Source organism: Zeus faber (genome assembly GCF_960531495.2).
Source record: "Zeus faber genome assembly, chromosome: 4".
NCBI lineage: Eukaryota > Metazoa > Chordata > Actinopteri > Zeiformes > Zeidae > Zeus > Zeus faber.
The window spans coordinates 17,803,260-17,820,457 of NC_137191.1; the positions used below are offsets into that span (position 1 = coordinate 17,803,260).

At 46.1% G+C, this 17,198-nt stretch overlaps 1 protein-coding gene across 1 annotated transcript in view; it reads left to right on the forward strand.

The window, feature by feature from the left end:
• The window catches only part of frem3 (Fras1 related extracellular matrix 3), a 30,046-nt gene that overhangs the window by 11,044 nt on the left and 1,804 nt on the right, over positions 1-17,198 (forward strand). Inside the window, exons 3-22 of the mRNA XM_079999324.1 lie at positions 6,005-6,151; positions 7,181-7,411; positions 7,509-7,634; positions 7,770-8,021; positions 10,987-11,136; positions 11,256-11,465; positions 11,758-11,955; positions 12,076-12,240; positions 12,402-12,584; positions 12,791-12,921; positions 13,414-13,572; positions 13,704-14,007; positions 14,212-14,343; positions 14,437-14,768; positions 14,958-15,150; positions 15,317-15,421; positions 15,647-15,774; positions 15,876-16,010; positions 16,503-16,629; positions 16,709-16,896. Coding sequence (XP_079855450.1) covers positions 6,005-6,151; positions 7,181-7,411; positions 7,509-7,634; positions 7,770-8,021; positions 10,987-11,136; positions 11,256-11,465; positions 11,758-11,955; positions 12,076-12,240; positions 12,402-12,584; positions 12,791-12,921; positions 13,414-13,572; positions 13,704-14,007; positions 14,212-14,343; positions 14,437-14,768; positions 14,958-15,150; positions 15,317-15,421; positions 15,647-15,774; positions 15,876-16,010; positions 16,503-16,629; positions 16,709-16,896 — 3,596 coding nt within the window. The remainder of the gene's footprint in view (positions 1-6,004; positions 6,152-7,180; positions 7,412-7,508; positions 7,635-7,769; positions 8,022-10,986; positions 11,137-11,255; positions 11,466-11,757; positions 11,956-12,075; positions 12,241-12,401; positions 12,585-12,790; positions 12,922-13,413; positions 13,573-13,703; positions 14,008-14,211; positions 14,344-14,436; positions 14,769-14,957; positions 15,151-15,316; positions 15,422-15,646; positions 15,775-15,875; positions 16,011-16,502; positions 16,630-16,708; positions 16,897-17,198) is intronic.

The window sequence follows — 17,198 nt, forward strand, 5'->3', positions numbered from 1 at the left end:
ATGTCTGTATGTGTATTCCCTCTCCGTTTCTCTTTCTTCTTTTTTCGTCCATGGTTTTCCCAAATCCTGACTTTGCACCTGGATCACCTAATTCTCTCTCTCTCTTCATCTCTCTCTCTCTCTCCCTCTCTCTCTCTCTCCCTCTCTCTCTCCATCCCTCTCTCTCCCTCTCTCTCTCTCTCGCTCTCTCTCTCTCTCTCTCTCTCTCCCTCTCTCTCTCTCTCTCTCTCTCTCTCTCTCTCTCTCCCTGACTTATGTTCGCTATATGGTAAGATGAGTGGAAAGGTAAGATGTATGATTACACTGTCTATTCTTATCCTTTCCTCTTTTTATCTTTTAATCAATAAGTTATTTTCTCGTTTTACTCTCGTTTAGCTCCCCGTTTTGTACATTTTCAGCCTAAATCTATTCATCAAAAGCCATTTAGAGTTTTTTTTTCTTTTACTTTGCACCACTGGGAGTACCCATGGTGCCCTAAAAAACTGTGTAATGTCAAAGATCCTTAATCAGCAGTAAGCCTTTTAGAATGTCCCCTTCACCACCACAGCTTTAATTTTTTTAAGCCCTCATTTCTGTGCTGCAAATGGCGCCTGAACAGCGGTGCCCACCAAGGTCCCCCTCCGTCTGCCTTGTCTCTGTCTCTGAGACTCACTCTCCTCCTGAACCCCAGCCCCATATCTCTCCACAATCCAAAGTTTGGCGACGGCCTCGAATTCCCAGTGCTGCATTTGCCGCGTTATTAGATTTCAAGATTCGAGCGCCTGCGACGCCCCACTGGGGGCGAGAAGAGGCCGTGTCACATTGTGATTTGCAGCATCCTGCAGATATCATCATGTCTGCGATCCCGACGCTGTGACATGTAGATTACAGCACATGCTGTTTTCCAGAAGCTGCGATTAATACTTGCAGAGCGACGCCATTCTTTAGAGTCTTTGGAATAGATAGAAGAGGAGACTTCATATTTAAGGAATTATTAAAAAAAAGGTAGTTTTGATAATAATAAAATAATAATAATAATAATCACAATAATAATAATAATAATAATAATAATAATAATAATAATAATAATAATAATAATAATAATAATAATAATAATAATAATGATACCTTTGAGATCACATGAAAATATTCACTAGTTGGTGGCCGAGATGCAACTCCTGTGATCTTCAAATAGCGGACATACCAAACCTGAATTTAACATCGCAAGTGTTTATATTTATGGAATGATTAATGAGGAAATGTAATAAAGGAGGCCCTCATTCTTGTCACTCAGTGGGAATATTCTTAGCAGGTTGCTGCTTCTTGCATCATGCAGTCGGACGTCAGAGTCTCCCTCCCAACTTCAGTCCTCGTCACCCACTGCATCTATCTATGGTGTTACTGGCCTGACTGGGCCAGTAAAGCACCTTGGCATCTTTCTGAGGGTATACTATATAGGTTTTGTTGTTATCTGCTCAAACTGAATGTGGGATGTCATTTAATTTCAGGGAAACCCTGCTTCCCTTGGTGCATCATCTTGATGACATCCTTGCCTTCAAAACATTTCTAGTGGCAATATAACCTTTTCTGGTGACCTGACCTGACCTGACCTTTTCTGGGAAACCCTGGATGTTCCTCCTGTAAATGTCGTATGATCTCTTTGCATGAGCTGCTGTATGTCACAAACAGTATGCACCAGTAGTTTATTACTAATTTAATGGAATTTGAACACGCCTTTTCCAAAAATGTGCAAAACTGTTGTGGCCTGGCAAACTCCTATCCAAGGTACTAACCTCGAGAGGGGTTTGACATGATGAATGCGAACTTTATTTTTTGGTGAAATTTCCATTTTATTTCATTTTTCCCAACCGAGAGACGAGTCGACCTGAAGCTGTTGAATATCTTAAAAGTTTATATGGGGTAGCGTAATAAATAAGACACACGTCTGTGATGATAAGAATCAATCACACTTTGGAAAATTTATTATGGGGCTGAAAACATATAAGCGGCCCCCATAAAACTTTTCATCTGCAAAGAACTTATTGCTGAGGTCAGTTTGGGCGGCTTGGGGAAATCTGAGCCTCGGTACAAGGGGGGTTGATGTCCGGCCCAAATGTTTGTCGTAAAGATCGTAATAAATAAGATCGTAAATTTGGTCTCGGTGTCGGATAGGCCTCTGAACAATCAGTGGGTCGTCTGCTTCTGTGGACTCAAGCCTCGAGGTCTTAAAATACTGTAAAAGGACAAAAAAAACGCCCTCGGTTTTACGGCGTAAGGACCGAGCGAGAACATTTTCTCCCGTGCTCGGACGCTCATGTCGAGAGAAAGGCGGACGAGAAAACCTGGCAACCCCCGCCGCGTTACACCTTTAGGTCGGTTGCCAACATTTGACAGTGTACGCACGGGCTGGAGAAGGGAGATTGCTCTTGTGTCCCACCACGAACAATGCGGAGGCAAGCGGGGAGGCGGGCCAGGGACCACCCAGGCTGCGGACGGCTGTGCTGCTCAGTTGTCCTTCCCACAAAGCTGACACGGGAGGAGGACGGGCCGAGATCCACGGCAGCTGTCACTCCGCTCCCTGTAATCTGAAGTCCTGGCGAGAAGAAAGACTTCCTGAGGAGAAGTAGAGAGAGAGTGAGAGCAAGAGGACATGTGCTGTCAAAATAACCCAGAAGGAAAATAAGCGGGGAAGGTACGGAGGAGATGGGACCAAAAAGTAGTGCGAAACAGACAAACCCGCAATTTATGAGCTCAATTATTCTCCCGCGCTCAAAGAACGGAACACCTGCTGTTCAGACGGTGTCATAAAGCCGTTCGACAGACGACTTACAGGGCGGCAGATGTCACCAAACTGTGGCCGTGTCACACGTTGCAATCGTAATAAATGCCCGAGGTGGCGTTGGGTGCTACCAACAGCACTGAGTAGTGCTGAAATATAAATCCAAACGATGGAATTCCAGTCGCCATTAATGATGTTTAAATATAATAAACACTCCATTTTTACTATTAAGCAATACCACCAATAAAGATTTATTTATTTACTTTCAGTGAAAATCCATAAAAATAATTCCAATCAAAACCGCAAAGAAATGTTGACATCCGGATTTGCCCTCGTCTTCCATTTCTTTCGTCGAAAGGAGGCCTTCTTCAGATTTTTTTGTCAACGTTCAACCATATCGACCGCCTTTCACTTGATCTTTGCGTTCTTTTGGGGAAAAGGCGGACCCCGCCACCAACAATGGGAGCAGCGTATAGGGGAGCACATGATGAGTGCCAGCTAAATAACATATCAAATATGGATTTTTATTTTTTATTTTTTTTACAAAATAATCTTACGGATTTCCTCTTCAGGGGGTTGAAATTAAATTCACGCTGATTGAGATTTTAATAAAGACTCCATTAATCAGGACAATATACCCTGTAGTCGCCAACGAACAATAACAGAGCTGTGTGTCCCGGGCATAATTACAAGAAAAAAAAGGGTGCTCCATGTTTAACAAATTGCAGCGTGCAGAAATCAGAACCTGACAGACTGGTGCCTGCTGAAACAGAGGGCTCTTTCATGTCCGTGCCGTGTTCATTAGATAATCCTCGATGATAGCCACGTGCTAAGCTTCCCTTGTATCGGCTCCAAACAAAGGGGAGGGGGCGCGCCCCCACCCCGCACACTTAAAGAATTTGATAGCTGTGCTCATTTCGGGTTGTTTGACTCCGCGTCCGGTTGGAATAAGCGCATTTCCAGCCAGCGCAGCGGATCGTCAACCCAACCGATGTGAGACATTTATATTATTTATTTATATTATCATACGTAAAGATACAGTCGGACTGAAGAATAAATAGGGACATTTAAACACACACCGGGACCGGCCATTACCATGGTGATCGCTTATGCCAGAAAGAATTTGAGGCTGGCCAAAAGAGGCAGGAGGCTTGCCTGGCTGGGAGAGTAGGTCTGTATGTGTGTGTGTGTGTGTGTGTGTGTGTGTGTGTGTGTGTGTGTGTATTGACACACACAACCGACAGCCACTGAAAATGGATTCAATCAACCCGTATGTGTAGCATGATGATGGATTATCATAATGGTATCACTCTGTGTCGTATGAGTCCCGGTGGCCTTGTTGAGTCTCGGTCCGGCTCAGACTCCAATTAGTCGGCATGTGGGTTGAGGAAGAGGCCCCATCGCGCCGCTGTGAAGACACACCCTCAAACCCCCCCAGTGTTGTCATTCTTCACGATCGCAAAGCAGAAGAAAACACGGATCGCATCTATAAGTGAAAACCGAGCGCTATGCCGGCACATTGTGTGGGCGCGCCGATGCGGTTTGCTTTTCTTCCCTAGAGAATTTGTTTTTCCCCGGTACTCTTAAATTCCACCTGTTTCAGTGATGGCATTATAACCTTCAACAAGGTATCGGGTCACTGTTTGGTGCTTGCTTACAGAATTTCTTGACGGATGGTGGAATATGATTATTCCAGGCCGCTTCGAGCGAGGCCTCTGTCACTGTGACCAGCCACGCAAAACAGCCCTCCCTAACCTCCCTAATCCAAAGGACCACGGAGCCTCTTGCCGCTCGCCCCAAGAGCCACAGGTGACCGCGCGTGCCTGAACAAAGGATAATAAACGTGGACTTTTGGCAACATTTGTTTAAAAAAAAAAAAAGAAAGAAAAAAAAAAAAGACCTCATCCCAAGCTCCTCACCCTCGGCGGAGCTCCCCTGCCCGAGCTTCCATGTCAAGGAACCGCAAGCAGCCATGTCAGGGAACCGAGTGCAAGGGGGGTTGACGGCTTTCGTTTGAAGGATTACACGAGTCATGAGATAGTATGGATTAGGAACAGGGTCGGACCCGTAGCCGCAGATAAAAACTCTGAACCTTCAGCTTATTATTGAGGGTTTCTTTTTTTTTTTTTCTCAGATGTGTGATTCATGTGATTAAAAATGACGATCTCTATCAGACTTTATTCACTTTAATGAATAAAGTCTGAGCTCTTCAATGAGTGAAGCAAGTTCAAGTCACAAGCAAGCAGATTTGGTTAATTTCACTTGAAAAAAAAATATTGTTTTTATGTAACTTATACACCGTAGACTATAGACAATACAAATGTGTCAAAATATGTGCAATACTCTTAGTACTCTGATTCCTATTTATGGTGGTTTCTCTATATATTTCTATTGTTTGTAGTGCTTACCCTTATATGCTCTCTATTTCCTGCTGTCCCCTGTTTTGCTGCTGTAACAATATAAATTTCCCCGTTGTGGGACTAATAAGGGTTTATCTTATCTTATCTCTTATCTTACACTACGATCGCACTTCAACGTACCAGGTGCACTGGGTGGATTTTGCCATTTTGGGAATAATCAAAGTCTCCGAAAGTTACCATTTTGAGCATCTTAAATCCTAAAAGGCCTCCATGCTCTCAATGCCCTGGAAGTTCTCCCCTGTAACCTTAAGTACACTTAATTAGACAGAGGCTGAAAGTGTAATGAGGCGTGGAGTCATGTTGGGGTGAAAAGTGGGGCAGACACTCAGAGTGAAAGGGAAAAATTTACCTTTCGATTTAAAAAAAAACAACAATTCAACTTGAAATTACAATACAATTAAATATACGCTCATTGATCTATGCCAATATGCGATTCATTTCTTGCCTTGTTTATATTATATATTATATCATAAATATAAATATAAATATTAAATTATTAAACCCATCTCACTCTATGGAGCCTCTGAAAGAAGACAACAGTTAAAACTGCCCAAAAGGAGAAGGAAATGAAGGAAACTAGGCGATACTCGGGCCCCCGGTGAAGTGGGGTTTAGAAAATCCCAGGCATTAAGCTATCGTGTTACTCCTTTACACAATTAAAATGCTCACGCCATTATTCCCCCCTTCCGGGTGTCCAAACAAGATATGAGTGGCGGGATGCCTCAGTGACTCCTCGCAGCAACAAAATAGGCCGTTCTATTGTGCGAGTTAATGGAGGGGTCTCCTCGAGGTGAGCTTAAAGGTGTTTTTCTTTTTTTGCTTCAAGGTGGAAACAAACTAAATCCCCAGCCGTTCCGGCTCAACTGGGCTTGGATCTCCCTGGAGAAGGAGTACTTGCTGGTGGATGAGGACGTCAAGTTCCTGGAGGTGACATTGAAACGCAGAGGCTACCTGGGGGAAACCTCCTTTGTCAGTAAGTACTCAGAGGCCTTTCCGACATACTTAGAGTGGCAATCCACTGCCCAAAACCAGATTAGACTAGATTAGATTCAACGAATTGTCTGCTTTATCCAACTCACAATCGCTGCCTCTCACCTCCTGCACATGAGCAAGCATTTTTTTCGGGGAAGGCGGACCCTGCCACCAACAATGGAAACAGTACATAGAGGAGCACATGCATAAAGTAAATACATTCAATCGTCGTTTCTTATAAAGTCCCAGCTAAACAAAAAAACACAATAATCGTACGGATTACAACTTTAATGCAACCAAAATAACTCTGTTTTACTTTATTTCGTCCCCTATTCCTGAACTGTCTTGAGATATTTGTTGGATATTTTAGGTTATTTCATTAACAAATATCCCAAGGTTTCCGATAGTTTGAATGCGGTTATGCGCCATTCATACACTATTTCACCATTTCAAAGTAAAAGCGCTCCAACGAAACACTTTTTTTTTTTTTGTTCCCTTTTTTATTTGAGGCTGTCCTCAGTGTCAAACGTCAAACTTCCTCAGACTATGAACAGAATAGCAGCGCACCGCACACACTCTGATGTCTGATTTGACCGGCGGCTCTTCTCCTGTCCTGCCTGTAAAAATAGTAACTGGATTGGCATTTTCCTATATACGATATCCATCCACATTAGGCTTAAAGGATGCATCTATGAACAAGGAAGTATACGAATCTCATGAACGATGGCGTCAGTTTGTATAGTGTAGTGAGGCTTGTCACAACATGCAGATTGCATATTTTAATCTTCAGTTCCCCTCTGATAGATTTACGGCTAATTACAACCGGTGGATTGTACAAATAACACACTTTAGGGAACCCATCCCATAAATCCGCCAAGGGTCTCTTACTTTTGCAGCACAATTGTCTTTTATTTGTATGTCGGATGTTTGTGCTCTTTTATGTCTAAAGAACTGGATGCAATTCACTTTCAGTTAAATCCAGTGATCACGTCTTATTTTAATGAACGAACAAACATGTGCTTTGTCTTAGGCATCGCCACCAAGGACGGCACCGCGGTGAAGGACAAGGACTTCCGCGGGAAGGCCCAGAAGCAGGTCCAGTTCAACCCGGGCCAGACGACGGCCACGTGGAGGGTGAAGATCTTCACCGACCAGGAGTTTGAGACCTCGGAGACCTTCCAGATCCAGCTGTCCGACCCCGTCATGGCGGTGCTGGAGTTCCCCGATGTTGCGACGGTAGAAATCGTGGACCCTGGAGATGGTAGGAATTTGAGTGCCAACCGAATGACGCCGTATGCATCCCTAGACCGAAGCTCCGCAGGTTAATTAGGGGCTCTCATTTTGTCCACAAAAAATAGAGTCGACGGTGTTCATACCTCAGGCAGAGTATAAGATTGAGGAGGACGTTGGAGAGCTGTTGGTCCCAGTTCGTCGCTCTGGAGACGCCAGCCAGGAGCTCATGGTCGTCTGCTCCACCCAGCAAGGTGAGATAAACCCAAGGATAATAGGACGATGACGGTCCTTGGTGGCTATTAATACCAAAAAAAAAAAAAAAATTTGAAGACAAAACCAGGCAGAACCCATTGAACCATACTGACAAGCTGCAACCTCCACCACAGCCACGGCCACCGGCACCATACCGAGCACCGTGCTGTCCTACTCCGACTACATCACGCGTCCCGAGGACCACACCAGCGTGCTGCGCTTCGACAAGAACGAGCGAGAGAAGACCTGTCGCGTCATCGTCATCGACGACTCGCTCTACGAGGAGGAGGAGAGCTTCAACGTCACCCTCAGCATGCCCATGGGCGGCCAGGTGGGCGCCAGCTTCCCGAGCGCCAAGGTCACCATTTTGGCCGACAGCGATGACGGTGAGCGGAGTTTATGGCTGTGTGATCCCCTGTCATGGCCCCCGTCCTATAGTCCTGACCCTGCAGTGTGTGCACTACTGGGATGGGAAAAAAAAAAGTCTTTGGAAGTGAGAGTCTTTTGAAAGTCTCTTGGTGTATCCCTGCCGTAAAAGTAAAAAGATTTGCTCATATTCTGAATTAATTTTGGATTTATTGTTTTTTAATCAGCTTTATGTATTTATCACACATCTGTGGTTGTGATCTGAAATTATTTCACCATTGACAGCGTTTCATCTAGTCTAGTCGCTGATTATCACATTATTAATACCATTGTCTACAATGTAATAATCAAGCATTGGTCGATCCACCACCGAAGACTCTCTCATCCACTTTTTCCTTATCACATACTGGATAAATAATAGAGAGAGGGATAAAGAGGGAGAGATAGGATTTATGCTCTCGTCAGTATAGGATCTTCACCCTATTTGGTGGAGTGGCTCTGCTCTCATCTACTGCGCTTATGGTGCAACTGAACGACTGAGGGGCAGGTGCCAATGATCCCTTTGCCCATTCCCTGATTTAGTTCGCCGCTTTGGTTTGTGGGCAGCCTGAATCCACAAAGAGTGCTCACACGATGCCATAGCCAGTGGCTCACACTTGGAACTAGAACGTCTGCCTGTCGGAGTGGCGTCCGCCAGGCCTCGATCCATTAACGTTCCTTCTGTGTACGGACACTTTTTGGAACAATGACCCCTGCTTGCAGCCAACAAACTGTCTGTTTGTCTGTCTGTCTGTCAGTCTGCCTGTCTGCCTGTCTGTCTGCCTGCCTGTCTGCCTGTCTGTTATAATGCCTTTCTCTCTCCGTGTCTGCCTGTTCGCCACTTAAACCTCTGGCCACTATGAACCAGATAACGATAAGCAGGTTCTGAAGGCGAAAATAGCAACTTCAGCTGAAGGCATGCTATAATTTTCCCAGTCTGACAGATAAAAGGAGTTTGAGACGTGTTTCTCCTCCGGAGCCCCCTTCCTTCTCTTCATTGGCATTCAGTGGAGCGCGGGGAAAACAGAGGGCATCCCTTTGTCTGCAGAGGCCAAAAGGCAGGTGGTGGAGAAAGAGGGGCCATTGTGCGGGGATTGTTGATGACAGGCATGTTTTTCCTCCGGCCCTCCGTTTGATGGCCTACATTGCAGCACCCAGCTTATTTTCGTTACATCTTAGAGAGTCCGAAGTGCACTTCTCTACCCGATGTAGCATGTGTTCGCTGAAGAGTAAGCCTGTTTGATGCTCCCCATGCTTTCCCCAGAGTTCCCACCGTGAAAATCAAGAAATTGTCCAAATGCTTCTCCTTCCTGAGGCTCCTTTGTTCTGTATTTCGCCAATCTGACTCATTTCACTCCCCCATCCCTTCATCCCTCCATCCCTCCACCCCTCCATCCCTCCATCGCGCCATCCGTCTCCCTCCCCTCCATCACTCCCACCATTCAGCAAGGCTTTATTTCCTGAACTTGCTTGTTCTAGTGACGGACTAGTTAGTGGGGCAAGCATCCCTCCCCGAGCAATTTGGAGCCGGAGCACAATTGAACTTTATGTATAAATAATCAGCGTACATTCCCAGACATGAGAGCAGACAGGAGGAGACTTTCCAATGTAAAACTCTATTGTGGCTTCGCTTCTTGGTGGGTCCCAAAGTAACACACCCCCCATAAAGCTGGACGGATTGATTGTTTTGTGTACATGCGTGCGTTCTAGGGTTGTGTGTGTGTGTGTGTGTGCGCGCGTGAATGTGTGTGTGTGTGTGTGTGTGTGTGTGTGTGTGTGTGTGTGTGTGTGTGTGTGTGTGTGTGTGTGTGTGTGTGTGTGTGTGTGCGCGCGTGCGTGTGTGTGTGTGAAAACCATCTGCCTGGCTGAGTAAACCTGTGGTTTGGACCGTGGCCAGCATTGAGCCTGCATTGTTAGTTGTTTGACTATTCCTCTCAGTGATCTTCAAGGTTGCCATATTGGCACAGTTTATTTACCCCGTCCACCGCACCCCCCTCCCCACACACACACACACACACACACACACACACACACACACACACACACACACACACACACACACACACACACACACACACACACACACACACACACACACACACACACACACTCTGTTGGTACAACATGGTTATAGTTTGGCAGCCAAGAGGCTTTGAGGGCGTTCCAGATATGTTAACGGAAGCAGCCGCTGTCTATCCGAGGCATCTTCTAATTAAACCCCAGACCAGACATGAAAATCGGACAAAATAAAAAAAATACTCCTATTTTCTGTCGGTTTTTATGTTTTAATTTCCTGGAAAGGCAATAGTGGTGTACAGTACAGTGAACTTTGAATTAAAACATCTCGTCAAAAACGGTGCAGGCCAAACCCTGAACCCCTGTCAGATCTGTGGGAGTGTTGGCTGGCCGGGCCGCGCAGAAAAGGAGTTTTATAGGTGGGCGATGAGAGATGAATTGACCGTGTGTTCCAAGGGATCCAAATTCTTGCCCGGGAAAAAGGGAGGCTGCCTCTCTGTCTCCGCCACGTCCTCCCCATGCGGCTTATCAGTGGCTCTATCATCAGCCATCTCTCGTCTGTTCGCAAACGTCTGTGTGCGCACACACCCACATCCACCACACACACACACACACACACACACACACACACACACACACACACACACACATACACACACACACCCCTTGTTTTCAGGTGTATGCCCAACCCTTTGGCACCAAGTTCAGACAGAGTCGTCTAGCTTCCCGTGAGCGGAGTTGGGGGCTGGGGGGTTAGATGATAAGAGGGATGACAGCTCTCTTCCTGTGCAGAGTCACAAATGAAGGAGCTGACCCAGCCACCCATGGCACTATCCATCACTCAAACTGATTTCAAAGGCTCCAAAGATGTAGGCTATATATGAGCTGTGTATCCGTCTTTAATCTGTCTATTGTTCTTATACCCCGCAGAGCCTTCCCTCTATTTCGGAGAGCCTGAGTACATGGTGGACGAGAGCTCAGGCTTTGTTGAGGTGCGAGTTTGGAGGACAGGGACCGACCTGTCCAAGACGGCCTCCGTCACCGTACGCTCCAGGAAGAGCGACCCTGTCTCGGCTGAGGGTAAGGAAAAACGATTTCCTTTGTTTGTTGCACACATTTTTTAATGTGAAATCTTCACTCATTTTTCAATAATGCCCATTACCCTATTAAGCAGTCATTTTTCTCTCTCTTTTTGACAGCTGGACTCGACTACGTGGGCATAAGCCGTAACCTTGACTTTGCACCTGGAGTGACCATGCAGACGTTTAGAGTGACTATCCTGGATGACCTGGGCCAGCCGGAGCTGGAGGGACTGGAGACATTTGACCTAGTGCTTAGAATGCCCATGAACACTGTGTTGGGAGAACCCAGCAAGACCACCATCACCATCAATGACACATTTACTGACTGTAAGACCCTCTTAGACATAATAATATTAACAATAATAATAATAATAATAATAATAATAATAATAATAATAATAACAATAATAATAATAATAATAATAATAATAATAATAATAATAATAATAATAATAATAATAATAATAATAATAATAATAATGATAATAATAATAATAATAATGGCATTGCATATATCGATAAGTAAAATACATTTATAAAGAGCTAGCTCAGTGGAACAATGCAAGAAGTGGATTCCACCAAACTGAGGGTAATTATATAATTATGTTTTTTTTCCCAGTGCCAAAAGTGCAGTTCAAGGAGGGCAGCTACAAGGCGGATGAGGTCGATGGGGAGGTTACAGCCATAGTGTACCGTAGCGGAGACATTAACTTCAAGTCCACGGTGCGTTGCTACACCCGGCAGGGCTCGGCCCAGGTTATGATGGACTACCATGAGCGGCCCAACACAGAGGACTCCATCATCACTTTCCTACCAGGTTAGAATCCCCCGCGTTAAGCCCAAATTATTTTTCTTGATTATTTTATATCTCTTTTCGTTGAATGTGTAGCACCTCCCTGCAGTACATCACCGCTGTGCCTTATCACTTTGTCCCAAGGCGAGAGCGAGAAGCCCTGCATAGTGAAGCTGGCCGATGACTCTGTCTATGAAGAGGAGGAGGAGTTTCGTCTGGTTCTGGGGACTCCCAAGAGCAAGTCTTCCTACGGCGCCTCCATTGGAGAGCAGAAGGAAGCTGTGGTCTCTATCACAGATGAAAAAGACAGTATGTTGTTTCTTTGACCTCAGTGTATTTCAGTGGAAACTTTGGTCATATTTCCTATTGGTACACTTAAACACCCGTGAGATAAAATTCATCTGTGTGGAAGGAAGCTGAGGATGGCTTTACTCTTAAATCTTCCCTTATAAATTGTGTTCTCTCCCCAGAGCCTGTTATCCGTTTCTCTGAGATCAAGTACAGTGTTCGGGAGCCACAGGTCAAAGGTCAAGTGGCCACGGTGAAGATCCCTATCTTGCGTGTGGGAGACACCTCCAAGGTCTCGGTGGTCAGAGTCCACACCAAGGACGGCTCTGCCACCTCAGGAGAAGACTACAACCCCCTGTCAGAGGGTAAGGGAGCCGGATTTATGGGCTGACGAACGAGATACAATGTTGGATAAGGTTCAAGCGCGACTGTAAAAGGCGTAAAGACAAGCGGAACCACGTTCCACGGCCATTCTCTGCATGAATACAACGAGCAACTGGTGCGGCGCTCGACGACTCCAAACGTGTTTATGGCGGCGCTTAGCTCACTGCACTGTGCGTGTTTTTTTAAGACGTGGAGTTCAAGGAGGGCGAGAAGGAACACTTTGTGGAGATCGAAATCCTACATGACGGTCAACGAGAGATGAGGGAGGCCTTCACCGTGCACATGAAGCCTGATGAGTACATGGTGGCCGAGATACAGGTAAGAAGGCACGCGGCTTAGTCGAGCAGACTCACAAACACACATAGACACACACACACACACACATACACACACACACACTCATAAACAGTGTAAATATATCCTTGATTTGACCGTGGGCACACACACATGTGTGCACATACAGTGTTGCATACCTACACACGTGAGCATGCGTCCTATGGTGTGAGCCGGTGTTAAAATAGCTGGGCAGCAGCTGCCCTGGTTGTCAGCATGCCCAAATCAGTGTCTTATAAAAAGCTTTTCCCCCTGGAATGGGATGCTAGTGGGGAATGCCCCCATAGATGGACCTATAAACAGAACCACGCAGCATTCTACCGAAACACTACGTCAACTATCCACGCCACACAAGTTTGGAAACTATTCAATGTCTTGCTTGAATATTAATACGTTTTACTATGACGGAACATATGAATCGGTCTGAATCAAGTCCCAATCAATCTGAATCAAATTCCCCTTTCCTCTCTCCCCTAGATGAACAAGGCTATCGTGTACATTGAGGAGATGGACAGCGTAGCCGATGTCACCTTCCCCGCCGTGCCCCAAGTGGTCTCCCTACTCATGTATGATGACACAGCGCGTGTAAAAGACAAGCCCAACCCACCCACTGGCTATCCTGTCGTGTGTGTGACGGTAAGTGAGACTGTCGAATATTTCATACATGCAAGATCAGGGCCCATGTTTGGCAAAGGGATAATCTCGGCAATCAATGTTTCAAATACCGTGTTGTTTTTTTTCTTTTGCTTGTGGTCATCCCATTCCAGGCCTGCAACCCCAAGTACCATGACTTTGACAAGACCGGTTCAATCTGCTCTACTGAGAATATCAACGATACAATGACCCAGTACCGCTGGCTGGTCAGCGCCCCGACGGGCTCAGACGGAGTGACCAGCCCCATGAAGGAGGTGGACACCAATACCTTCTTTACCAACACCAAGTCCATCACCCTGGACTCCATCTACTTCCAGGCCGGCTCCAGGATCCAGTGTGCGGCCAGGGCTTTTAATGCCAACGGAGACGCAGGCCTGGAGCTGTCCAGTCCCATCGTTGTGGTCAGCAAAGAGGAGGGTGAGTGGGGAAAGGATTCAGGAAACAACTTTTGGAACGCATTAGTCAGCTGAAGTTACAGTAACACCAATTTACCAATAACTCACAGGAACTAGTGCTGGTGCAGTCACCACCCAGTCTTCCTGAGGATAAATGAATTAATGAAGTGCCAAAATAATCTTCAAACTAAGGTTATCACTGAAATGAAAATATCTATTTTTTAAGGTATGTGTCAGCCTCGAGTCCCTGGTACTGTTGGAGCTGAAACCTTCTCTGCAAAGATTCGCTACACGGGCCCAGATGACCCCGACTTCCCCAACCTCATCAAACTGACCATCAATATGCCCCACATGGATGGTGAGCGGATCAAGATTTTGTGAAGAAAAACGTGGCGTTGGCGGGGGGAAAAAAAAGCCTTGTGTTTCCTGACAAGTTCTCCTCTCTCCTCAGGCATGTTACCGGTGATCTCCACGAGGCCTCTGTCCAACTTTGAGCTGACTCTGAGCCCTGACGGCACCCGCGTGGGCAATCACCGCTGCTCCAACTTGTTGGACTTCAACGAAATTCAGACGGGTCACGGCTTCCTCACCGACGCCACCAAGAACCCCGAGATCATCGGAGAGACTTCTCCGTACCAGTACAGCCCTCGCATGCGCTCGGCCAACTCCCTGCGCTTCTACAGGAACCTCAACCTGGAAGCTTGTCTCTGGGAGTTCACAAGTTACTACGACATGTCCGAGCTGCTGACCGACTGTGGAGGCTCCATAGGAACAGACGGACAGGTTGGGGATTGGAACTACAGGCTGGACAAATTCATATACAACATACATACATACATACATACATACATACATACATACATACATACATACATACATACAGACATACATACATACATACATACATACATACATATGCTATGATACCCTATGCATGATTGACATTGTCGTATAATTTCTTGCCACCTCTAGGTGCTGAACCTGGTCCAGTCCTACGTCACGCTGCGTGTGCCTCTGTACGTGTCCTACGTCTTCCACTCCCCTGTGGCTGTTGGAGGATGGCAGCACTTTGACCTGCAGTCGGAACTCAAGCTCACCTTCGTGTATGACACAGCCATCCTGTGGCAGGACGGCATCGGCAGCCCACCTGAGGCAGAGCTGCAAGGTACCGTCTCAGCCCAACACTGCCCTCCGCTGGTGGTTATGGAGAAATAAGATGCATTCTTGACTTGACTTGACTGAACAAGTTTATCTTGTCTGACGAAGTACTAAGTACAATATTTCAGGCGTTGGAGTGCTTTGGTTGTTAAAATCTGTCATTGCTTTTGTAGGTGCCATGTACCCCACCAGTATGAGGATTAATGAGGAGGGCCGACTGGTGGTCAACTTCAAGACGGAGGCTCGCTTCAGGGGACAGTTTGTCGTGTCTCATCCAGGTACGGTGACATCACACTCACGCGCACGTATTCTGAATCCACCCAGGCAGTACAAGGACTATTTTAGAAGGTGACCTCCGATTGGATCCCCGACCCGCATCCCCATTCCATGCTTCACATCAAGGAAACAGGACCAGCTATCACTAGTGAAAGGAGAAAAGACAGCGCAGCTCAGGTTTTCATTTTAAGCACCTAAACATTGTCCGTGCATGTCCGCGTTTTCAGGAACCAGCCTATCCTCCATGGTGATGTGTGCAGACCATCCCGGACTGACCTTCACTCTTGCCCTGGTCAGGACCGAACCCACGTACAACCAGCCCATGCAGCAGTGGAGCTTTGTTTCAGACTTTGCCGTGAGTTTCTCATTCCCATTTTACCCTGCCTGCTGTGGCGCGATCATATTAAGCCTGGCAGGAATAAACTTTCTGAAATTGTACCCGTGCGCGACCCTCAGGTGCGTGACTACTCTGGAACCTACACGATCAAAATGATCCCCTGTAGCGCTTCTCCCAACGGGGAGTTCAGCATCCCTCCGGTGTGCCACCCAAGAGAGCCCATCACCTTCGACATGGACATACGCTTCCAGCAGGTCAGCCTCTTCCGACGAAGTCTAATCCAATCACTTAGTTCTGAATTCATGTGAACAAGAGGATACAAAGCCTTATGGTATTTAGGAGGCCAGTCATCCAGAGCGACAGCCAAATGTTTCCTGACCATTAACATTACCATACCGCTAACATACAATACTAACTGTCTTACCATCCTATTCATCATTAGATCACGGACCCCATTTGATAAGATTAAGTCTCTGGGACCCCAATCTGCGAAGATTTTTTATAAGATAAGATTTCGTGTGGAAGTCATTATTGTACGTTCTCTATCAGCGCCAACGTCTTGTAAATTAAATAATGATGACATTAACTCTGAATCATTTTGCTGGGGACCCCCTGGAATCCCTTGGTGGTCCCCGGACCAGGAGTTGATTTGCCCCGGGAATTGAGCCTAACCTTCATCTTCAAATGGTTTACTACTTAGATGGTAGAATAGTACGACTGTTGGTAATCCATGTTTTGTGTTGCAGGTGAGTGACCCAGTGGCAGCAGAGTTCAGCCTCAACACCCAGATGATGCTGCTGTCCAAGAAGGAGCTGTGGCTGTCCGACGGCTCCATGGGCTTTGGGGAGGGCACCGATGCAGCTTTCTCAGAAGGTGCGACGGCAGTGACTCCCAGTGGATCTCACTCATCATTATCCCTGTTCTAGCTCATCAACCCTCTGTTTCCACTCAGGCTCCTCCATCTATGGCCGTGTGATGGTGGATCCGGTGCAGAACCTGGGCGATTCCTTCTACTGCAGCATTGAAAAGGTCTTCCTCTGCACCGGGACGGACGGCTACGTCCCCAAGTATAACCCCACTGACAAGGAGTATGGCTGTCTGGCGGACGCTGCCTCGCTGTTGTACAGATTTAAGATCCTGGTAAAGTGCAAAGTTTGCACAAGTAAACTTTTTTATTTTCACATTACAATATTGCATATATATTTTTTAAACATAGTATAGCAGAATGGTAGGAATATATATTTATATCCTATACTTAAGTAAAAGTTAATAAATATAAGAAGAAACCAGTAAAAACGTAAATGTCCTCCACTTAACATCTAAACTCTACTCGTGTAAAACTGTTCAGTATTTGAGATGAAATTAACTCAAAAATCCAAAGTAAAAGATGCATGTTGAGAAGATGCACTCAACCTCCATTCGTTAACTTTAATGTGTTGATA